Raw genomic sequence first — 25,555 nt, forward strand, 5'->3', positions numbered from 1 at the left:
AATTTAAGCTTAGAGACAAGAATTTTTGTCTACTCTTGTCTGATTTTGTTCAATTCTATGTCCCCAGCACCTAGAACAGCACCTGGTACAAGGTAAGCCCTCAAAACTATTTGAGCAAAGAAGGAATTAAAACAATTAAGTGGCATTGATGTAACTGATCTCCCCCCATTCTCATAGTTTTTTTCTGTGAAGGTACCTGAGGAAGCCTACTGCATTCTAGCAATACCTAATATTCATCCATGAATATATGAACTAATTGAAACAAAACTACTCTGTCCATTTTCTTAAGAGGTACTTGTCCAATGCATATTACATTGTTTAAGACTTATTCATCAATATCTGTAACACATTTATGTTTGCTCAGTCATGTTGGTAGCCAATAATTTCAATTTGTAATCCCATTTAAAGAAGAACTTTAATACTTAAAACCCGGTCACAGGAAAAAATTAAATTTTTACTCATGGGAATAAATCTAAAAAAACTTGCAAGTCCTCCATACGGAATACAACAAAATCTATTAAGAGAAATTGAAGATGTCGTAGACAAATGGAAGAATATGAAATATTCATGGGTTGCTACACTCAGTATTATAAAGATACTAGTTGATTTGTGGATCAATTAATCTATGGATTCAAGGCAATTTCAGTAAAAAAAAATTCCAGCAGTTTAATCAAAGTGTTGATTCTAAAATTTATGTAAAGAGGCAAAGACTGAAGATTAGTCTTGAAGAACAAACTATGAAATTTCCTGATTTAAGATTGGTAACTGGACTATACAAACTAAGAACTTTTATACACTAAAGGTAACACTGAGAATGAAATTTCATTCAGCAAGTGTTGCTGGGAAAACTGGATAGCTGCATATAAATCAATGAAACTGGAACACACCCTCACACTATGCACAAAAATAAACTCAAAATGGCTTAAAGACTTAAATGTAAGACAAGAAACCATTAAACTCCTAGAAGAGAATATAGGCAAAACATTATCTGATGTCAACCTTACAAATGTTTTCTCAGGTCAGTCTCCCAAAGCAACAGAAATAAAAGCAAACATAAATCAATGGGACCCAATCAAACTGACAAACTTTTGCATGGCAAAGGAAACCAAAAAGAAAACAAAAATACCACTTACAGAATGGGAGAAAATAGTCTCAAATCATGCAACCAACAAGGGCTTAATCTCTAAAATATACAAACAACTTATACAACTCAACAGCAAAAAAGCCAACAACCCAAATGAAAAATGGGCAAAAGACCTGAATAGACATTTCTCTGAAGAAGATATACAGATGGCCAACAAGCACATGAAAAAATGTTGAACATCCCTGATTATTAAAAGAAATGCAAATCAAAACTACTATGAGTTACCACCTTTCCACCAGTCGGAATGGCCATCATTAAAAAGTCCACAAATAACAAATGCTGGAGGGGGTATAGAGAAAAGGGAACCCTCCTGCACTGTTGGTGGGAATGTAAATTGATACAACCACTATGGAAAACAGTATGGACATACCTTAGAAAACTATACATAGAACTACCATATGACCCAGCAGTTCCACTCTTGGGCATATATCCGGACAAAAGTTTCCTTGAAAAAGACACATGCACCTGAATGTGCACTGTAGCTCTATCCACAATAGCTAAGACATGGAAATAACCTAAATGTCCATTGACAGATGAATGGATTAAGAAGATGTGGTACATATACACAATGAAATACTACTACACAGCTGTAAAAAAGAATAAAATAATGCCATTTGCAGCAACATGGGTGAAACTAGAGACTCATCCTGAGTGAAGTAAGAAAGAAAGCGAAAGACAAATATCATATGATATCACTTATATCAGGAATCTAATATATGGCACAAATGAACCTTTCCACAGAAAAGAAAATCATGGACATGGAGAACAGACTTGTGGTTGCCAAGGGGGAGTGGGGAGAGTGGGATGGATTGGTAATTTGGGGTTAATGGATGCAAACAATTGCCTTTGGAATGGATAAGCAATGAGATCCTGCTGTATAGCACTGGGAACTATGTCTAGTCACTTGTGATGGAGCATGATAATGTGAGAAAAAAGAATGTATATATGCATGTGTGACTGGGTCACCTTGTTGTACAGCTGAAAATTGACAGAACACTGTAAACCAGCTATAATGGAAAAAATAAAAATCATTACAAGTGAAAAAAAAAGAATGAAATTTCAATCTATAAATACTTTTTCATCATATGGTAGACTTAAGAAAAATCTTTTAGGAATAAATATATTACATTAGGACAGGATTTTTTTTTTCTTTTTCTTTTTTGTCTGAGCCTGTGACATGAGCCAGTGATCTAACCTGTGCCACAGCAGTGACTCAAGCTGCTGCAGTGACAATGCCAGATTCTTAACCTGGTGAGCCACACGGGAACTCCAGTATCCGATTAAATTTTAGTGGGCTAGCCCATTATCTTTCTCTACATTGTGCAAGTAATTTATATTCTCACTCAATATTTAAATATGAATGTTCTAGTTTTAATCTAGTGAGTGACCAAAGTATTTTTCTTTACCAGTGTATGAAGAATTTAGTTGTTATCCTGGTTGGAAAGAAAGGCATACTTGGATATTTGAAAGCATATGGACTTTGGTCCCTGAAATATCTGTATGAGATATTCGTTCCACTCCTTATAGGGGGAAAACTCAGTGTGCTCATCTGTAAAATGAGCACAATGCCTCCCAGAGTGTGGCTGCCCTAGATAAAGTCCAGGAGGGCTGGTCCGCAGAAGGCACTTAACAGGCTGCTATCCATATTGTTTACACATTTATCTTTTTCTGATGACACATGCCCATCAACAACTGATTTCCAAAACTTCAAAAGCTTTGTTTAGCTTAGGATAATAGTGGTTTGTGAGAACTCCAGTGCTCTGTTATCCAACTTGCCCAGAATCGGGTCTGTCCTTGGCAAGCTTGCATTGAGCTTGTGTCTAGTTTGATTTTCTCATGTTTGGAAAGCATCGTTTGGAGGAAGGGAGATTGATTAGTCTGTTAGGCTTTGAAGCCTGAGGTTTCATCTTCCATGAGCAGTGTTTTTATTCTAGAAAATTAAACTTCCTTGTATGGCAAGAAAGAAAGTAAAGCTCAGAAGAGGCAGAGTCTTCAGAGTCAGGTGTCACATGGGATCTGGGCTCTCTCTCCATCCCGGGCAGGTGTTGAGCTCGTGACTGGCCCAGTGCACACGTGACACTCTTTTTTTTTTTTTTTTTGTCTTTTTTTTTTGCCTTTTTCTTGAGCCACTCCCACAGTATATGGAGGTTCCCAGGCTAGGGGTCTAATCAGAGCTGTAGCCTCCAGCCTACATCACAGCCTCAACGCGGGACCTGAGCCATGTCTGCGACCCACACCACAGCTGACGGCAACGCCAGATCCTTTGGGTGCTTTGATAATAAACACCTGCCACTGTGGCTTCCTTCCTCACTCTTGGTTGCCAGAGTTATATGATATTTACACGATGCGCGTAATATACCGGCTCCCACCAACCTACTTCCTCCTCACACATATGCGTTTTGGTTTTGATTTTCTTATATTCCTAAAGAAAGTAGCTAGGTTCCCTCCCCCACTTTCTTATTTTAGTTTTCTTTCTTTTTTTCTTTCTTTTGGTCTTTTTGCCATTTCTTGGGCTGTTCTCGCAGCACATGGAGGTTCCCAGGCTAGGGGTCGAATCAGAGATGTAGCCACCAGCCTGCACCAGAGCCACAGCAACGCAGGATCCAAGCCACGTCTTCGACCTACACCACAGCTCACAGCAACGCCGGATCGTTAACCCACTGAGCAAGGGCAGGGATTGAACCTGCAACCTCATGGTTCCTAGTCGGATTCATTTACCACTGTGCCATGACGGGAACTCCCTAGTTTTCATCTTTAATAGTACATTTTCTATTTTCTATAAAGTTACTCAGTTCTTTGAAAGTGACCCACATTGTGTGATTTTCCTATCATAGAGACACTCTGAACCCTTCTGTTAATCTTCATCAGTGGCTCAGTAATTGGATGGGATGGCTGCTTACTCTTTTCAGCTATGGTTTGACTTTGTGAAGTCTCTTTCAAAGTTTTTGTAATTTTTCAATTGCTATCTACTCACAATGACTGGTGGCTGAAGGTCTTTGTGTCACTACTGCTGGGCTCATTCAGAGGAGTCTTTCATTCTAGAGAAAACAACGTTTTTAAAAACACCTCCCTTTCTATTTTTGGAGCTCTCCTTTCAGTTCTGCTTGGCTGCCTTTCCAGCTTTTGTTTCTCTTGCGGGTCCAGATCTCTGGAATCAGATGTCCCCATAATCAGTGCTGATAGATTTTTTTCCCCACTTTAAACTTTTCTAAGAGTAGGTCATATTTAAATATGGCATAATGAAATTCTAAAATCTCTTTGGGTTCAATTAAACCAGAATGGAAAGGCTGAGAGGAATTGATGGCTTAAAAAGGTAAGGGCTAAAAACAGTTCTAAGAATCTGTCCAAACAGTTATAACTTTTCCCCCTTGTAATATATTCTTTCCTTGGTTATCCAATTTTTTCTCCAATATATTTTTATAATTCTCATTGAAATCTAGCCAGTCTTTTACTTTGCTCTATAAATCAAGGGACAAATACTTGTTGACTCTGAAGTCTCTCTATAGCTCATATTTACTGTCTGCTTCTACAATTTTGAACATTTCCCCTTTGAATATTATTTTACTTTATTTAAAAAAAATAACCTCTGTTATTACTTTTGGTTTTCCTATTTCTGAGACAGTCTCCATCCCCAAAATGCCATTTCTTCCGAGGTCACTTTTCTTATTCTTTTCTCTATGAATTACTAGTCAAAGAAAATGGCATCTGATCATATTCTTCTCAAGGTTAAATCCATTCATTGATTCCACGTCATCCAGCAGAGCATCCCAGCTGATGAGATCTGATAGGTACAGATGTGACAGCATATTGATTCCCTCATTCCCTGGTGTGCACTGTGCAAGGCATGGGGTAGCTAAGCCATGTGGGTGGTTATTGTTAGCTGGGAGAAAAGTAATTTATTTATCACAGAGTGCCTTATAAATGTTAACTTTATAAGTGCCAAGATAGGAAACAGGTTGGGAATCACTGGTGTAAGACAGAATCCAAGGTCCCTCAAAGACTGACCCCACTGCTCACTTAGTGAACTGAAAATACCCCTTTACTCATCACTTCCTGAGGATCTCATGGTTTTCCCAAGCTGTTTTGACATGTTATCCTACTACTTAAAATGCATTTCTTTGTCCCCTTCCTTGTGATGTAATATTCTTTTTTTTTTTTTTTTTTGGTCTTTTTTCCTTTTTCCCTTTCCTATACCACAGCTGGAGCAATGCCAGACCTGAGCCACATCTGCAATCTACACCATAGCTCACAATAACGCCGGATCCTTAACCCACTGAGCAAGGCCAGGGATCAAACCCGCAGTCTCATGGTTCCTACTTGGATTCGTGTCTGCTGCACCAAGAAGGGACCTCTGTAATATTCTTCATTTAAGACCATGTTCTCAAGCTCTGAGCCCCCATACTTGCCTGACACACAATTAGCCTCTGCCTTTTTTTTTCTGTGCCTCTGATTCACTTTATACAGACCATTATCTGCACTTCACTCTTTCACAATTATTTACATGCTTGGATCACTTAATAGAACCTAAGATCTCCTGGGTAAGGGACCAAGTCTTATTCATCTCTGTGTCCTTGTGGTCTAATGTTCAGAAATCTTTCAATAACTGTTTCTTGAATGAATGAATCAATAAGTCAATAAAGGATTAGCTATTTAAACTTGTTTACAGCCTAAAATTAAACAATAAAATGCAGAATCTGGACAATACTTTTGAATCTGAACAGGTCAATGACCTCAGAACAAGAAGAGTTAGGAAATGAATGCTGAATCCAATCAAACATTTAAATATCTACAAGAATTGGCAACCTACTTAGAATATAGAAAGAACACAGAATTCATCAGGTGGTATGGTAGGAAAAAAAAGAAGTGAAATGTCAACAAAGCATTTGAATCACACGGGAAGACATTAAAGATTTAGCAAATATAAAAAGCAACCAAAAGAAACTCTAATAGGAGTAAAGTCTTCTGTCTACTCAAATCCAAGGTCATTTGAGTTCTGGTGTTGCAGAATTAATCACATTTGAAGGGTATGGAATGAGATCTCCTCTTGTTCCTCCAACTACTTAAAAAATCTCTGAAAACCCATTAGTGAAAAGTTAGAATCCTCTTGGAATTTAGGTCCTGCTTCCCAGCTGAAAAATCCTGTAATATGTAGTGAAGTCAATTTGTTTGAGATGCTTATTTATTAGAGAAACACATGGCCAACACAGGGAGTTGACTCCAGAGAGAACAAAGTAAGCCAGTTCTACATTTTTTTTTCTTTTGTCTTTTTTTGGGCCGCACTTGTGGCATATGGAAGTTCCCAGGCTAGGGGTCTAATTGGAGCTGTTGCTGCTGGCCTACACCACAGCCACAGCAACTCCAGATCTGAGCCATACCAGATCTGAGCCATGCCTGCGACCTACACCACAGCTCACTGCAACACCAGATCCTTAACCCACCGAGCAAGGCCAGGGATTGAACCTGAAACCCCATGGTTCCTAGTTGGATTGTTAACCACTGAGCCACGATGGGAACTCCCTTGTGTTTCTTAACATCATCAGACAGATTATGTTAGATCTGGCAGGTTCACCAAGTAAAATCATTTCAAAATGTGAATTTGGTAATTAATTTTATGCTTGTGATTTTAGAAGCAAATTTAGAAAGTCATGGGAAGATTTTATTAACTTTGGGTAATATTTAAGAGAACGTAAGATTTAATATATGTATAAACATCTTTTTTTATTTATTAGATTTGCTGGAATAGTTTATAAACCAGTGAATGTTTTGTTTATTAGAAGGAATATTTGAAGTACTTCTAAAGAATGATAACTACAATGATTTCTTGAGTGAAGGTTAAATGTTAAAGGACTTATTAACGTATTATTATTTTTTTTTGTGTGTGTGTGTGTGGTTTTTTCTTTTCTTTTTGTCTCCTTGCCTTTTCTAGGGCCACACCCGCGGCATATGGAGGTTCCCAGGCTAGGGGTCCAATCGGAGCTATAATCGCCAGCCTATGCCAGAGCCATAGCAACTTAGGATTCGAGCCGCGTCTGCAACCTACACCACAGCTCATGGCAAAGCTGGATCCTTAACCCACTGAGGAAGGCCAGGGACCGAACCGGCAACCTCATGGTTCCCAGTCGGATTTGTTAACCACTGCGCCACGACAGGAACTCCCATATTATTGGTTTTTTTTAGGGCTTCACCTGGAGCATAGAGAAGTTTCCAGGCTAGGGGTTGATTGAGAGCTGTAGCTCCAGGGCTACTCAACAGCCATGGCAATGTGAGATCTGAGCCATATCTATGACCTACACTGCAGCTTGGGGCAATGCTGGATCCTTAACCCACTGAGTGAGGCCAGAGGTCGAACCTGTATCCTCATGAATGCTATATCAGATTCTTAACCTGCTAAGCCAAAGGACTTTAACTTGTTAATGGAACAGATTAGTTAAAGGAATTTAGACTTTTGCATTTAAGTTGATCAAAGAGTCATTAAAAGTTCAATGGAATATTAGTCAGCCTTGGAAAGGAAGGAATCTCTGACACAGGATACGATGTGGATAAACTTTGAAAACATGATAGTAAGTAAAACAAGTCAGACACGAAAGGACAAATAACTCTATGATTCCATTTACATAAGGTATCTAGAATAGGCAAGTACAGAGAGACAGAGAATAAAATACGTTACCAGGGCGGAGAGGAGAGGCGATTGGGGAGATCTTGTTAACAGACACAAAGCTTCTGTATGGAATGATAAAAAAAGTTGAAATGGATAGGGGTGATGGTTGCATAACTTTGTGAACAGAATTAATGCCCCCAAATGGACACTTGAACGTGTTCAAATGGTTAATTTTACATTATGCATGTGTTGCCACAATAAAAAGAAACCAAAAGTTCCCCCAAGGTGATTATTAAAATTTAGCTCTGGTAGCATTTAGAGCTTAAGGAAAAAAAAAAAAAACAGATTAAAAAAAAAACTGTCAGCTTAATAAACTGTATAGTAATTTAAGACCCTGAATAGATATAACTTTCTGTGCAGAAGCGCTTCCCTCATGGACGTCAGGAGCTGCACAAAGTTATAAAGAAACGTTGACCCTCACTTGTCCTTGGGTATCTTTGTCACCTTGGGAGGAAGGCAGAGTCAGTGTGACACCTTGGCTCCAACTTTAGGACCAATAGATTCTTAGCTGGAATCTTTGTTTTCCTTCAATAAAAAAGAAACAGATCTAATTTACTCTTCCAAAGAAACGTGAAGACGACTAAAGAGAAATTGAGGCACATATAGAGCAAAAGAAAAAGAAAATAAAACCAAAATCCCCTCTAAGCAATGTCTCTTCTTGCAATGTGTGAAAAGGATATGGTTTTCATCCTGTTCACACAGCCTTCCTGCTCCGCACAGGGTTGACAATCAAGTCCCTGAGGTGGATAACCTGCCTTTTAATTTACTACTGTTTGGAGGGTCCATAGGTGGAGAGGGGCCAGATTCTGGCTGAGTCTGCAGGGCATCCAGGATGAAGCTGCTGCTGAGGGCACAGCATTGGTTTGGGCTGGAAGCCTCTTCTGGGAAGTAATTCCTTAATCACTTTTTTATGCACTGATGGCCCATCTGCCCAGTCACCTCACAGGCTCCTTCTTACCCTTTAAGTCTCAGCTTCCATGCCACTTCCTCCAAGAGACCTTCCCAAGTGCCCAGGAGGCACTCACATGTTTGTGGAATGCCTAAAAGCTCTGCTCCCTGGCAGAGGTACAGGACATCCTGCTGGTTTTTGCCCCAGGGTCCCCACTTCTGTGAACCCTCCCCTGACCTACTGTCTTGGGTGCTCCTCAGTGCCTTGTGCCTCAGAGGCACTGTCATCCTGTTCTCATGTTATGTGGTCAACTCTCCTCCAAGCAATGACTCAGTGACCCAGGTCCCTTCAACACTGTGGCTCCACAATTTTAAACATGTGGCTTCCCAAGCTTCTGTGCTGGTCTGTACCCAACAGGTAGGAAGGGGAAGGAGCCCGGAGAACCACATGTGGAAGCGACATGGGGGCCAGGCCTGGAAGTGGTCATGTTCCAGAACATTCCATGATCTGGAATTCAATGTCATGGGACACCTAACTGCAGGGAACCTGTGTGCCAGGAGAAGAACTGACAAATGGCAAAGATCTGGGCAGTCTCCGACCTGAGCTCGCACGGCTCTTACAAAATTTGTGTAGATGGTATTCAATGAGTAAGGGCTGGAAAACATTACAAGCTTTGCAGCTGAATGAACTGTAGGTAGCAGAGAAAGCTGTTCTCAGGGTACACCATTAATTCTGATCTAGGCTTCTCGTTCTTATAATCAGAGAGAGAGAGCAGACAAAAGCGAGGAGGAGAAAAGAGAGCAAGCGAGCAAGCGAGAGAGCTCCTGTTTCCTTCTCTGAGGAAAGAATGTGGACAAAACCGAAAGGCTAGTTAGGTATAGAATTTAGAATGAATTTACTTTGTACTGCATACAACTTAGAAGGAGAGGCAAATGCCTTCACTTCTCCCCTACTTGGTCTCCTTTTGTTTCTAAAATTTTTTTGGCCCCACCTGCAGCATGTGGAAAATTCCAGGGTCAGGCATGGAATCTGAGCCACAGCCCCGACCCTAACAGCAGCAGTGACAATACCAGATCCTTAACTCACTAAGCCACACAGAACTCCTCCGCTGCTTTCTCTTCATGTGGGCATCCAAGCTAAGTGGAACTACCAAGGACTTCACTTAGGCCAGTTTCAAATACTGCTCCCAGGAATAACACTAAATTAGTTTTTTTTTTTTTTTTAGTCAATAAAGTACTTAAAGCACATGAAGATGAGTGCTCCATATATGCCTTTTATTGTTGGTTACTTGCATGATACTTCTTCGGAGGAATTATAAAATCGGATTTCCATTAAATATTTGATCCTAGAGTATACAGCTCTGGAGAATATTATGTGCCTCTTTGCTATCTAAAAGGGATAAACATCTGTTTTATTGTTTGGTCTTAATTTAAAATGCTTCTGTTTCATCATCTGATCTTACTTAAGATGCTGTAGTGTAACAGTGAGAGAAAAAGCTGGATACGAAGGATGGTGCATTGACATTTTAAGGCCTTAATGGTAAAGCATCATCACTCCAAAGGAGCCAGTGCGAGTACTTCAGAATTTGTTACCTGTGTCTGCCCCAGAAATCTGCTTAATTTGCATGAGAATATTAGAAATAATTTTTGGGGGGTCTTTTTAGGGCCACACCTGTGGCATATGGAAGTTCTCAGGCTAGGGGTTGAATCAAAGCTGTATGCTACAGCCACAGCAACACGGGATCCAAGCACAGGAGCTGAGCCTCATCTACACCACAGCTCATGGCAACGCCAGATCCTTAACCTACTAAGCGAGGTCAGGGATCGAACCTGTGTCCTCATGGATACTAGTCGGGTTCGTTTCTGCTAAGCTGCAATGGGAATTACAGAAATAATTTTTAATTGGCAAAACAGTGCTGTTCAAGAGTTGGGATTGCCTGGCAAAACTCAAGAGATGGGATTGCTTGGAAAGCCAGAAGAGAAGATATCCAAGGAGAGAATAGTCAGCAGTGACCTACCCCATGCATGGTAAGGAAGCCTGGTGAGATCTAAGTGAACTTGACAATTAGGAGGTCATTGTTGGCCTTGGAGAGAGCAGCCTTAGTGATCACATAGGACAAAAAGATGGACAGCAGCGAACTGACAGTGAATAGGAGGTGATAAAGTCAACACTAAGTCTGGACTGGTTTGTAGAAAAGTCTAGGTGTAGAGGGAGAAGTATGAGAGTCAGGCATGCTCAGTGTAGACTGGGTAGGGAGACAGGGTAATTTCTGTTTTTGTTTTTAAGTATGTGACTTTTTTGGTAAGCTAAGGAAAAAGAACCAATGAGAAGGAAAAAAATTGAGAGAGAGAGAGAAAGAAAGAGAAAGCTCGGGAGGGAAAGAGCGTGATTAATGAGGCAAGGTCCTGAATGTGGGAGGATGGACGTAGAGCCACAAAAGCCATGGGGCGGAGGGGAGGCCTCCTCTTCCAGGTCAGGAAGAGGATAATCCACGTGTGGACAGTCCTGCTGGGAGCTGGTGGGAACCCAGGCTCCTGGCTTTCCTTCTCTTGGCTGCAGTGGAAGAGCCTCTGCTCTGAGCATATGGAGCAAGGGCAGGCAATGGTACCAGGATCACCCCCTCTCTGGCTTCACTTCCTCGTTCCTAACCCAAGAGTAGACTCCAAAGCCTCAGGGTGGGAAGCTCTGAAACTGCATTTTTTTGTCTTTTTCTAGGGCCACTTCCCGCAGCATATGGAGGTTCCCGGGCTAGGGAGATGTAGCCACCGGCCTACGCCAGAGCCACAGCAACGAGGGATCCGAGCCATGTCTGCGACCTACACCACAGCTCACGGCAACGCCAGATCCTTAACCCACTGAGCAAGGCCAGGGATCAAAACTGCAACCTCATGGTTCCTAGTCGGAGTCATTAACCACTGCACCATGACGGGAACCCCTGAAACTGCAGTTTTAAGGGACCTGGAGAAGGCACTGCTAGGAATGAGTGAGGGGAGGACAGAGTGATGGCCGGGCACATGCGCTAATGCCACCTTGTGGGACAGCAACAGGACCAGTGGCTGCAGCAGGTGCTTCTCTGCTGTGTCACCTGGCAGCTCAGGGACAGCTGGAGAGAAAGGAGGACTTAGGGGTCTGGCAGGTGGGGCTGGGAGACCAGCGCAGTGGGAGGACCGAGAGAGGGGAGGTGGGTTGGCAGAGGGATATTGAATTTAGAATTAAAATGACAGCACAGGGGACCCTGTCAGACTGCTGGTACCTACTCTCCCCTTGGGCTCCTAAATTTCCCCACTAATAACCCAGAATAAAACCATTGCCCAGGATCCACATAAAATCCTTACGGTCCCCTATCTCCCTCACTGCATTTAGGGTCCTGTGAGGATGTGAATTTTTAAATTTGTTGCTCCCTCATAATCACATCTGGTTCCCAAATCCCTCATCTTCCATCCGGAACCATCTGGATGGCGGGTCCTTCAGCCTTTCTTCAGGAAGGGAGGGCCAGCCGCCACCCACGGCTGTTGGTATCCATGAGAACCTGGGGCCGGGCTGTCGTGATCAGGGATGGAGGGAGGTGCTCTCCCTGGAGCGGAGGGGCATTTGTGCAGAACACTTGCCGCAAGGGATGAGCTTTCCACTCCCAGGGCTGTTGGTCTGGAGCAGAACCCTCAGGATGTTTGGAATAGCCGCCCCAAATTCACCGTTTGCAAATGAATGGAGAGAAGTGATGCACTTGAACATGCCCTGAGAGAACCCCCACCCCAGCTCCAGGTGTCACCCACAGAGCTGCGATGTTAGAGCTCAGAGCGCCCTGGGGACCCATGTGCTAATGAGCGCGGGCTAAATACTGGCAGAGGTAGGACCACCTTCATTTAAATCATTCCTGACATACAGTTTCAAGCGGAAACATAGAAAATTACATCCCCTCTCTGGCGTGTGGGTGTTCTGCTTATTGGTGTCAACTTTTCATCAAAACAGGCCATAATGAGTAGCTAAGGAAAATTTCTGGGAAAGAGAAGTGCCCAAACCATTTCTGTCTTATTGTGATTTAGATGAGCTTCTATAGGGCAAGGAATGGGGAAATTTAAATTTTCATAAGATGTGAGGAAAGAGGGATGAGAGAGAACGTAAAGACTTGGGGACATTTTCCTTGCTGTGGGTTCTGTACATATTTGTACAAAATTTGGTACAACATTTGTACAAGAAGTCTTTACTGATTTCCTGTGATGTTCCAGATACTGACTCAGGTCCTGGGATCCCAGGGTGGGAGGGGCATGATCTCCAGGTGCTACAAGTGGGGAACGCAGAGAAGTAAAAAGTAAGTTGAGCACGAGTTCAGAGACATGCTGAGGGTCTACTGAGGCACGGGGAGAGGGCGTCCAGGGAAAGAGGTTGAAGAACACGTAGGAACTTTTAGCTGCTTGGAGGGAGGTGACAGTGTCTCATTTGGTGACTGCTTAGATGTAGGAAGTGAGGGAAGAGTCACAGAATATGCCCAAGAGTCTAGCTTGTGTGAGGAGTGGCCATTCCTATAAATGGAGTCAGAGAATAAAAACGAAGAGCTTTCTCCCCCACCTCTGCCAATGGAACTCCTAAGCAACCTTCTGAACCCATTTACTCCTACAGTTATTCACTCAATACTCACCCATTCTCTAGTGTACAGAGTGTCCTTTACATCAGGAAAGGGGTGAGGCCCTGGGGATATCATCACTTTTAAAAATTACAATTGTGAAGTTCCTGCCATGGTGCAGTGGCTTAAGAATCCCACTGAAGCTGTTCGGGTCACTGTGGACATATAGGTTTGATCCCTGGTCCAGTGCAGTGGGTTAAAGGATCTGGTGTGGCTGTAGCTGCAACATAAGTCATGGTTGCGGCTCAGATTTCAGTCCTTGGCCCGGGAATTTCCATATGTTGTGGGTGCAGCCATAAAAAAAAATTAGTTATGTTGGGGTAGTTCCCTGGTGATCTAGTAGCAGTAATCTGAACCCCACTGCACCCTGGGTTCAATATCTGGCCTGGGAACTGAGATCCCCCATCCAACTACTGCACACCACAGCCAAATGCCCCCGACTCCTGTCTGCCAAAGCAGAAACTTAGGTTTTCTGGAAGTTCCCCGGGTCAGGTTTGATCCCCTGCTGGGGAACTTCTACATGCTGAGGGTGCAGGTGCAGACAAAAAAAAAAAAAGGTGCTGTTTTCAAGGAAAAATACAGTATATGATGAAAGCATATAACAGTATATCCCAGTGCCCACAACTAGTCTCCAGAGGGTGGGAGGGAAGTGGTAAAATGGGGGAGAGGCAGTTAAGCTGAGATCTGAAGGGTGTACATGGGTTATCGAGTCCATAGAGGGAGGAAAGAGCTTGGTGGATGTGGGGAAACAGATGTGACTGGGGATGAGGAGGTGAGGAGAGGAGAAAACACGGCTGTGGCTGGTCCCTAAGTTAGGCTGAATGACAGGAGTACTGGTTTGGAGAGACACAACCTTCTAGGCTCCACTTCACCATGGGGTCGGCATTGACTTTGGAGCTGGTTCTAGTAAAATGCTTTCTCTACATTGGCCCCATGGACAGTCCCCACTTGAGTCACTGGTTTGGGGATTTGGGTGTTTATGACATTCTTGAGAGACACTGTCTTTGTTTTTTCAGCTTTATTGAGGTATAATCAACAAAACTGTAATATATTTAAAGTTTAAACATGATGATTTGATATATGTGTACATAATGAAAGGATTCCCACCATTGAGTTAATTAACACATCCATTATGAAGAATGTCTTGTTAACCTACCCAAGACCTGGAATCCTGGCTCTGAACCATTGCACTGTAGCTAGACCCCTATTCTGTGCTGCCTGACCTTCCCCTGTACGGGGCTGGCTTAGGTCTCCATTCTGCTGGTCCCAACTTTTTGACAATGAGTCTATCTCCTTGGCTGTATTTTGCATTTGAATTCACTCTGTGGGTGCATCTATCTTCCAGGTCCTTATTTCCTCAAAGGTGTCTTGTTCAGGGATCTACAAACTCAAGCTCTTGCTCTGATGTGACATAGTGGAAATTTAATCCATCTCCCTGTATCTCGACCTTCAAAATTACTGAAAATCCACCCAGTTAAGCTAAAGAGACACAGGCCCTCCCTTCGTTAAATAAAAATATTGGAAATTTGGTTGAAGGCTGTCAAAATGTACAAACTTCTAGTTATAAGATACATACTAGGGATGTTCTCATCACAAGGAAAAAGTATTTTTTCTTTCTCTTTTTTGTTTTTGTATAAGATGATGGCTTTTCACTATACACTGTGGTAAACATTTCATGATGTACATAAGTCAAATCATTTACTGTACATCTTAAACTCATACAGTGCTGTATGTCAATTATATCTCAATAAAACTGAGATTCAAAAAGATACATGCACCTGTATGTTTAAAGCAGCACTATTCACAATAGCCAAGACATGGAAACAACCTAAATGTCCATTGACAGATGAATGGATTAAGAAAATGTGGTGCATATACACAATGGAATACTACTCAGCTCTAAAAAAGCATGAAAGAATGCCATTTGCAGCAACATAGAGATTCTCATATTAAGTAGTTAAGTCAGAAAGAGAAAGACAAATACTACATATCACTTATATGTGGAATTTAAAACATGGCACAGGAGTTCCCGTTGTGGCACAGTGGTTAATGAATCCAACTAGGAACCATGAGGTTGCGGGTTCAGTCCCTGCCCTTGCTCAGTGGGTTAAGGATCCGGTGTTGCCGTGAGCTGTGGTGTAGGTTGCAGATGCGGCTCGGATCCCGCGTTGCTGTGGCTCTGGCGTAGGCCAGTGGCTACAGCTCCAATTGGACCCCTAGCCTGGGAACCTCCATATGCTGCGGGAGTGGCCCAAAGAAATAGCAAAAAGACAAAACAAAACAAAACAAAACAAAAAAGAACCAAAAACATGGCACAAATGAACCCACCTACAAAACAGAAACAGACTCACAGACATGGAGAACAAACTTCTGGTTGTCAAAGGGGAGGGGGAGGGAGTGGGATGGACGAGGAGTTCGGGGTTGAGGCTGCAAATTCTTATATTTAGGATGGATAAGCAATGAGGTCCTGCTGTACAGCATAGGGAACTATATCCAATCGTTTGGGATAGACCATAATGGAGGATAATATGAGAAAAATAATATATATGTATGTATGACTGGGTCACTTTGCTGTACAGCAGAAAGTGTCACATTATAAATTGACTATACTTTAATTAAAAAAAACTGAAAGAAAAAAATTTGTAAGTGCGCCGAGCATCTCACTAAATTCTAAACATAATTCTAAACATTTCATCAAATTTGAGAATCCAGTTTGAAAAATGAGTGGCTAGGCCAAGAGAATTTACTTAACAATATAAACTCAACAGTCCTTTTTCATTGGATGCTATGTACAAGGCATTTTCTAGGCTCTAGGATTATATCAGGGAACAAAATATAGATTCCGCACTCAGAGATCTTCTAGTAGAAAGATTAGCCGGTAGTTTTGTGCTATTTGGCAGAGTTATGGGGAAATGCTTCTGGCTCTAAATATAAACTGTGGTGAGAACAGCTACATGTAACTCCCCAGATAGTTTCCAAAAGAAATATAGACTCTCCAAGAAACAGTAAGATTCTTAATGGCTTATTGGACCACGGCTATGACTCCTTTGAAATGTTGACTCTGACCACAGGATCACTCTCCCCTGAATCTTATGCTTTTCTCCATCTGTGACTGTCACAAAATTCTCCTGTGCCTCCACCCTTGTATGATCAGGCCATCTGAGATGGATGTTCACTCTCTGTATATCCCTGATTTCAGGTGACCAGTCCCTGCTTCACCTATATCCTACCCACACGACGGACCTTCCCTCTTAATCACAGAGCCTATCGGTAAATGACTGCACACTTGTCCCAGGCCCCGGTTAGTGCCTGTTCCAGTCTGTGGAGCTAAACGTCTCCACTATGATAGCTTATCAAAGGGGCAGTGAGGGGTGTGCCTCTCTGCTCTTTCCCTGGTAACCCATGGGTGAGCCGACCTAGTAGTGTCACTCCAGGCCCCTTTTTGCTTTGGTCGTGTAAGAAAGATCCTCTACCCAGGAGTTCCGACTGTGGCATAATTGGTTAAGAATCCAACTGCTGTGGCTTGGATTGCTGCAGAGGTGAGGGTTTGATCCCTGGCCCGGTGCAGTGGATTAAAGGATGGAGCAGCTGTGGCTTGGATTTAGTCTCTGGCCTGGGAATTTCCATATGCTGTGGGTGATGTCTCTGTCGCCGACTCTGGGCTTTTTCTTGAGGTTGGGCAAGCACAGGATTGCAGCTCAGCAACTCTCAACTCTTCTTCTCTAAAGCTCCTCCAGACATTACAAAATGAGGAAGGGAAATTAGCACTCAACCTAGTCAGTTTTTCTCCCATTAGCTTCTCTAGTAAAATTAAAGGAAGACATAGGGATTATTTTTATTTCCAATTCCATCATTGCTTCGGTAATATTATTTTAGTTTCTTAAAAGGTATTCATGGGAAGATAGGCGAATGTGTGGACACCAGCCTGCGAGAAGCCTCAAGAACAGTGGAGATAAGGACTGTTTTTCCAAGAGTCATGCTTCCTTCCAATGAAAAGCTCCCAAAAGTACAGTAGCAGGGGTCTAATAGTTGTATAAAGAGAGCTATTTTGAGATTTTCTTTTCTTTTTTTTTTTTTTTTTGGTCTTTTTAGGGCTGCTCCCAAGTCATATGGAGGTTCCCAGGCTAGGGGTCGAATTGGAGCTGTAGCTGCCAGCCTACACCACAGGCGCGGCAATGCCAGGTCAGAGCCACGTCTGCAACCTACACCACAGCTCATGGCAACACCAGATCCTTAACCCACTGAGTGAGGCCAGGGATTGAACCTGTGTCCTCATGGATGCTGGCCAGATTGATTTCCCCTAAGCCATGACAGGAACTCCTATTTTGAGATTTTCAATGTGAAATACTGAACTCACATCTGGGGAGTTCATTTCCTTTTCCAAAAATGAACGTTTTCAATTTACATTTCTCCTGCCATTCAACATACACAAGCCAGACTGGCCTTTGCAAGCCTGCACTGATGGCCCGACTGCAATTTGCAACATATATCAGAGGACGTAGTGCTGGCAACAGATCCTCTGAAAAAGAGCCTGGTAATACTTATATAAGTTAATACAATTTTTCAGCATCTTCTGCGTCCCCATCGCACTGCCTTGAATTAAAAACATTCTTTTTAGTAAGTCTGACAAGATAGGAACAAGCCCACAGATTCATTTTCAGCGGTTCATGGTTCACAAACAAGACGCTGACATGTTTTTGTGACGACAGTTTCCAGATATCCCAGGCTCACAAAAGCATTCACAGAGATGGATAGATATTAACATAAGAAATAAAAAATGAAGCAGATATAAGGAGGCTTTTTCATTACGAGGAATGATGGAAAGTGCTGACTCCACCTAGCAATACTCCTCCTTTTGTGAGCTTTTTATTTCATTGTCTTTGACCTGCAACCATGGTCTTTATAGGAAATAGCGCAAAAGGCTGAGAGGTAACTAAGAAGATGGGTGGCGAGAAATAAACATTTCCTCAAGCATTTATTACCCTTCAGAAACGTCCATCAGCTGAAACATTAGTCCCATAGAGCCACTTAAGCAATGCAGAGGAGAGAAGTGGATAGTTATTAATTTTTAAGGCCGGCTGACAGCTTTCAGTCCAAGAACAAGGCTTAACTTTGCATTGTGAATAATGCAGAGATTTTCATTAGTTAGAATAGAAATCGAAATGATAAATGATATATTGTCTGCCAAAGTACTGTGACATCACATTATCTATTTGCAGTTACCTTTCGAAAGAAACTTTCCAGAAGTGTACTTAGCTAAACTGGAAGGTTACCAGTGTTGTTTTCTTATTTCACGTTTAAATTTTGGAAAAAAACAATTCAAAGGACACGTCTTCTTGACTTTGGATGGGTAATGCCATAGTCACAGGGCAGTTCATTACGGCACCTGAGAGCTAAGCTCTGGCACAAATTGTACTAGTCTATGAGATCTAGACATAGAAATCTAGACTTGGTTTCAGACATTTCTTCTGGCTCACATCTGCCTTCTGAAGACTCTGGGACAATTTAATTACAACTGCACTTTGGTGCCTACTTCTCTCAATAAAAAATGTAAAATTACCCTCACTTGAGAACTATCAGACTAAAAGGTTTGTGATTGCTTTTTACTGTCATCTTTCTCCAGCACAGATTATCATGTCAGGTTGGTCTAGGGCATCTTTGCTTCATTTTGAATGCCGAAGACCCTTTTGGCTATATTATTTGAATTGATAGTAACACAACGATATCCAAATGTCTCTGGGTAACTTAATGTATGGATCTAATAAAAAACACTCGAGGTAAACCATTAATAGAATAGGCTGCTGGCAGCTGCTTCAAAGCCAGTTTGATGGGCATTAAAATAGCTGATTTAGAGATTTCTATGGAGAAACTTAAGCTAATTAAAGATTCTACAGTCAATGAAACTACAATATCTGCCAGTCGTAATACGATCTATATACACTGACATTATTATTCTAAAAAAGGCTGATAGAAGGTCAAAAATCTTCTTATCCAATTTAGATGAGTCTTTTATTTTGCATGTCATTCTGCATTTCCAAGTTTTGCTTCAAATCACAAGCCTCAAGGAAAAGTCCTTTATGTATTTGTCCTACTAGACAAAAGATGCCTATTGATTAATCTGCCTGTCTTCATACAATGAGATAGGACGAAGCATTAGCATCATTTGAAAGCCTCCAATCAGCTCAGTGAGAAGAAGAAAAAGAACACTTTTGATACCTGCTCAAAAGTACTTTATAAGGTGTTCACCTGGGATTTACTAATCAATGTATCGTTTTTTTTGGGGGGGGGAGTATTTATTCAGCCCCAATTCTAATAGTATTTTTTTAAAGTCCCAATTCCAGTTAAAATTGTTCTTGCTCAACTGGTTGCTTTCTGCCGTGCAGGCTGTCTTAGCTGTGCGTTGGAAGCATGCTGCTGATTTGCTAGACATTAACTTTGTCACATTTTACAATGACTCATAAATCGCCTGAAAATATACGTTTTAAAGTTAACCTCATAAGTGTTGTCATTACAACAGCACTTCTGAAGTCAGAAACTTTGCAGCTCATCTAACACTTAAAAAACAAAATACCCCCAAGCAAGCACAAAAGATGTTGACGTTGTATGCTTGCGGTTTTTGCTCTGATGAGTTTAATCTCAGTGTCTAATATTTCTTCCAGTTGCTAAATCCTCATTGTCAACTGGATTTCAGTTCATACACCATGTGCTGTACCTATTTGGAGGCAAGCATTCATCTTTTGGGGTTGTGTTCTAGCAAGAAGTTGTAATGGTTAGCCAGACACTTAACTTCATTTTTCTTGAGTCAACTTTATAACTCAGGCTTTAACTGCAGTGATATAACCAAATCTCTGGGATGGGTGGGTGTGATTTGTTCATTTAATAATCCTTTTTTTTTTTTTTTTATGGCTGCATCTGTAACATATGGAAGTTCCCAGACTAGCGTTGAATTGGAGCTGTGGCTGAGGCCTACACCATAGCCACAGCAACAAGGGATCTGAGCTGCATCTGCAACCTACACCACAGCTCACAGCAACACTGGATCCTCAACCTACTGAGTGAGACCAGGGATTGAACCTGTGTCCTCATGGACACTGTGTTAGGTTCTTAACCTGCTGAGTCACAATGGGAACTACATAATCAATTACTTAAAGAAAAAAAAAAATTTCCTTGGTATTATTTGAGCCCATAATGAAGTTGTGCCAGGAAGCACCTTGTACATTAGCAGGTACTAAATAAATGCCAGTTGCTAACCTATGTTGCTATATTTCTGCCCACATGACTTCAGGTAACATGTCTTTCTTTTTTTTTTTTCTTTCTTTTTCTTTTTTGGTGTTCTGCTAAAATATGCTACTTCACTTTTTTTTTTTTTTTTTTTGTCTTTTGTCTTAGGGCCGCACTCATGGCATATGGAGGTTCCCAGTCTAGGACTTGAATCGGAGCTGAAGCTACTGGCCTACACCACAGCCACAGCAATGCTGGATCCTTAACTCACTGAGCAAGGCCAGGGATCGAACCCATGTCTTCATGGATACTAGCTGGGTTCATTAACCATTGAGACATGATGGGAACTCCAGCTTTTTCTCTTTTTTTAACCATTCCATTAACTCTTTTTCAGCATCTCTTTTCTTTTCTTTTTTTTACATCTCTTGTTGAAGACTGTCATATTTAGTTTTCTCAGAGCATTTTGCATTGTTTGTATACATAGAGTTCTTGGTGTAATGTATTGTTGTATTGATGTTATTGCTATAGTCAGAATTTAACATTTTGCGGGCAACATAGTTACAGTTGGTGATGGATTAAAAAACCCTAATTCTCTACTCAGAAAAACATTTAGGTCTTTGATGAAGAGTTCCTGAGATGACAAGATAGCAATGCATAGGCACCTGTGTCTCTGACCACCCTCCCCCATGACCTGGATTGAGAGCTTCAGGGCTTGGTGCCATCTTATTTGTGCACATAGTTTGTAATGGTTTGATTATGACTTGACTATGCTGATTTCCACCATTTGAAATTCCAAATACAAGAGACTGTATAACCCTGTCATGATCAGTTGTGCAAACTCATTCTCATCCAAAATAAACCCACACATAGATGTAATAGTACTTACACGTGTCCTCTTCTTCCATGAAGATACTGATGACATAACAGGCATACACAAAACCAACCAACTGCAAAGGAGAAAAAAAAAGACCTTAAAAATCTATAGGACAAATGTCTATAATCAAAGAACCCATGTCACCAATAGATAAAGGATATAAGTAGTATTGTCTCTGGATTTGTAATAGAAAAAAAAAATCTTAAAATTGTTTATGCTATTTAATTTTTTTTTTTTCGCTTTTTAGGGCTGCGCCCATGGAGCATGGAGGTTCCCAGGCTAGGGGTCAAATTGGAGCTACAACTGCCGGCCTATACCACAGCCACAGCAACTCAGGATCCAAGCTGCATCTGCAACCTACACCACAGCTCATGGCAACGCTGGATCCTTAACCCACTGAGCAAGGCCAGGGATTGAACCCAGGTCCTCATGGATGCTAGTCGGGTTCGTCAACCACTGAGCCATGATGGGAACTTCTCCCTAAATGTTTTTAAAAAATTGCTGTGGTTTTCAAGAACCCTTTCATGTCTACTGAGTTTTTTTTTTTTTTTGGCCTTGCCCAGAGCATGTGGAATTTCCCCAGCCAGGGATCTAATCCCAGCCACAGCAGTGACAACAATGAATCCTTGATCACTGAGTCCTTGACTGCTAAGCCATTAGGGAATTCCCAAAAGCTTTCTAAAATAGTACACAGAAATGGAAAAAAAATGTAGATATTTTACTTAGATTTTGATTTGGGATTTATAGTTCTTATGTTTTAAAATCACCACGGATTTTCAGAACATATATTTTTAAGTTTTGACTATTTATAAAGCAACTTCTAGCAACCCTCATTATTACTACACCGATTTTAATATTTAATTACTGCAAAGGGAATCAAAATATGTTCATTGTAAATTAAATACCAAGCATTTACTTAATTATCGAAAATGCTCTGAGAATGTAAATTCTATTTAAATACTAAATTGTTTTGTTAATTATATTGGAAGAAAAGGTATTAACTTTCAGGTCATTCATCATAACATAAGAGAGAAGAGATAATTTATACTTTGGGTACTATTATAAAAGCATAAGCGCAAGTGCCAGTCTATAGGCTTTTTAGTTTTTCGCACTGTTTTCTGTACTTATTATACCAAGGAGATGATTTTTATTCTATGGAGCCAGAGACACTGCAGTTTCGGGAGGACAAAATTATCAGTGAATTCAGTCTAGTCTAAAATTACTCTGATAAGTACTTTGATGAAATAGATATCTCAAGTAAGGGTTATACAGTCTGTCTTCCTTCCTCTCTCTCCATTGTTAAAGTCTGTCTTTGCCTCCCTCCTTATAAAATAACACTTGAAAAGAAATTTTTTCTGGTACACCCGGAGCCAAAGGCTGAAGTTACCAAAGCAGAGAACAGGATATCTGGTGTTTGTGACCTGCTTATAGATCATGAGCCTGAACTCATGATCTACCTCTAGATGGTCCAAGAAGTCTTTGAGAGGTGAGAGGGTCTTCCACAGAGTTCCAGGGAGCCAAGTTTCCAGTCACCCCCTGGAGTGCCTCTCCTCAACTTGTTAGGAGACCATTGACCAAAACTGCCTACCCTGGCCAAGCACAACAGTAGCTACTTGCATGAGTTGTCTCCCAACAGGAGGCCCTGATAAGGAATGTGGTGCTGCCCTGAAGACCAACTGGGAGGACTGGGGAGGGGCCAGTAGGACGGAGGAGACAACCAGCCTCCCGGACCCTTGGAGCTGGAATCCATCTTGGCAGAGAGATGTGAGCACCACTAAGAAGGACCCCGGGCCAGACCAAGTACGGACCAAGCACGATGACTGGCCAGAGACAACCCAGACACTAACCCCACTCCCATAAACCTGAGACTGTGAGCCATGGGGCAGAGCTGTTCTCCCAGGTTCCCTCACCTGCTGCTCTCCGCCCAGGCGGCCCTTCCCAATAAAGTCTCTTGCTTTGTCAGCACGTGTGTCCTCAGACAATTCATTTCTGAGTGTGAGACAAGAGCCCATTCTCAGGCCTCGGAGGGGGGTCCCTCTTCCTACAACAAACTCAAACCAAGAGAGGGGGTACTTCAGGAGTTCCTATTGTGGCTCAGTGGACAAGAACCTGACTAGTATCCATGAGGACACAGGTTCAATCCCTGGCTTTGATCAGCGGGTTAAGGATCTGCATTGCCGTGAGCTGTAGTGTAAGTAAAGATGCTGCTTGGATCTGGCGTTGCTGTGGCTGTGGTGTAGGCTGGCAGCTACAGCTCTGATTCGACCCCTAACCTGGGAACTGCCATCTGCTGTGGGTACGGCCCTAAAAAGATGAGAAAAAAAAAAAAAAAGAAAGAAATTTTAACTTAGAATGAACACTCAACCCCACCCTCCCTGGTTTGCCTTCCAGCTATTACAAGAGACCTGGAAAATGATAACTGTTAATGGCTATACCAGCCATCACTTTGTTACATAGTTATACATCTAAAGATTCAAATCTAATCAACCTCTAAGGAATTTAATATAAAAATAAAAATTTAGCTTTTGCAAGAAACTTTTTAATGATTCCTTTTTTTTTATTTTAAAAAAAGTTTTATTGGAGCTCCCACTGTGGCTCAGTGGTAATGAATCTTATTAGTATCCATGAGGACGCAGATTCGATCCCTGGCCTTGCTCAGTGGGTTAAGGATTTGGCATTGCTGGGAGCTGCAGTGTAGGTCACAGACACAACTCTGATCTGGGGTGGCTGTGGCTGTGGCATAGGCTGGCAACTGCAGCTCTGATTTGACCCCTAGCCTGGGAATCTCCATATGCCTTGGGTGTGGGCCTAAAAATACAAAAAAACAAAAAAACAAAAAACACAAAACACCTTATTGAAGTATAGTTGATTTACAATGTTGTGATAATTTCTGCTATACAACAAAGTAATTCAGTTAAACATGTACACACATCCATTCTTTTCCCATATAGATTATCACAGAATATTGGGTAGAGTTCTCTGTGCTATACAGCTTGTCCCCGTTGGCTGCACCCATGACACATGAAAGTTCTGGGAGAGGGACCAAACCCAAGCCACAGCAGTGACAATACCAAATCCTTAACCCTTAGGCCACAGGGAGCTACTTTAATGATTCTAATGCAAGTCTCCTTCCAGGCTAAACAAAAAGGGGTTGATCAGATGACTAATACTGAAGAGCAAATGCAAGTTAGGTAGTTCTGGTTCCATTATTGGAATATGTGCAGCTGAAACTGAGGGAGAGGTTTGAGGTTAGGATGAGATGAGTTATAAGGACTGTGTGTAAGGAGATGATCATAGAGGTACTTTTATAAAGGCAAAAGCAACAAGCTCAACTGAGTAACTTTTCAAATCTGTTTTTCAAAAAAACTATCTTTTTATTTAAGGTTTTTTATCATATTTTTTCCCTGTGTTTTAGGATCACGGACTATTTTAAAATTATTGTACTATAACTGTGTTTCTAAAAAGACTCATTGTCTATGTGCTGAAGATAACTGGCAATATAGTTTTCTGTTTTTCCAGATGAGTCTCTTGACTGACAGAAGGTAATATCAGGTTCTTCATTATAGTGACACAACACTATCCATCTCTATTCAGTGAATTTTTTTGTTGTTGTTAATGAAATGTGAGAACACTCAGTTTTAAAAGAACAGAGCATTGCATAGCAAGAGAAAATTTGTCAGATCCAATTATTTATTAATGGACCTTCATAATATCTTGATGGATGAAAAGAAAGGAAATTTGACTAAGTAATTGAAATATACAATACCATTAGCTGGAAACAATAAGATAAAGACATGCCATACTAGAAACAGATGATTGTCTAGGCCTTCGAACAATTTGCCAACCATAATCTCAATACTGTAACAAATGAATTAATTAAAATATATCCTTTTACTTTTGCTTTATTGATTGGCATAGTAATAAAATATTTATTCCCCAAATTACTTTTGCTATCATGATTAACCAAACTGCTGTTTAATTAATAATGTTATTCTCATGAGAACATGTCTAGACATCATGTTAATCACTAATTTGTACATAGCTGACTGTTGTGTAGTTCTTGGTTTCCCAGAATATGAGTTGAAACAGTCTCTGTGGCTTTCTGCTTATCTCCAAGAAATGGAATAAAATGCATTCTTGCCAATAGC

At 41.3% G+C, this 25,555-nt stretch overlaps 1 protein-coding gene across 3 annotated transcripts in view; it reads right to left on the minus strand.

Moving 5' to 3' along the window:
• The window catches only part of NKAIN3 (sodium/potassium transporting ATPase interacting 3), a 571,670-nt gene that overhangs the window by 24,986 nt on the left and 521,129 nt on the right, over nt 1–25,555 (minus strand). For all 3 annotated transcript variants that reach the window (XM_021089314.2, XM_021089313.2, XM_085022309.1), the window contains exon 5: nt 21,420–21,480. In XM_021089314.2, coding sequence (XP_020944973.1) covers nt 21,420–21,480 — 61 coding nt within the window. The remainder of the gene's footprint in view (nt 1–21,419; nt 21,481–25,555) is intronic.

This window comes from Sus scrofa, chromosome 4, assembly GCF_054392235.1.
Source record: "Sus scrofa isolate SSC_HxYL_T2T_F1_AM1 chromosome 4, Sscrofa_HxYL_maternal_Yorkshire_Landrace_v2.0, whole genome shotgun sequence".
Lineage (NCBI taxonomy): Eukaryota > Metazoa > Chordata > Mammalia > Artiodactyla > Suidae > Sus > Sus scrofa.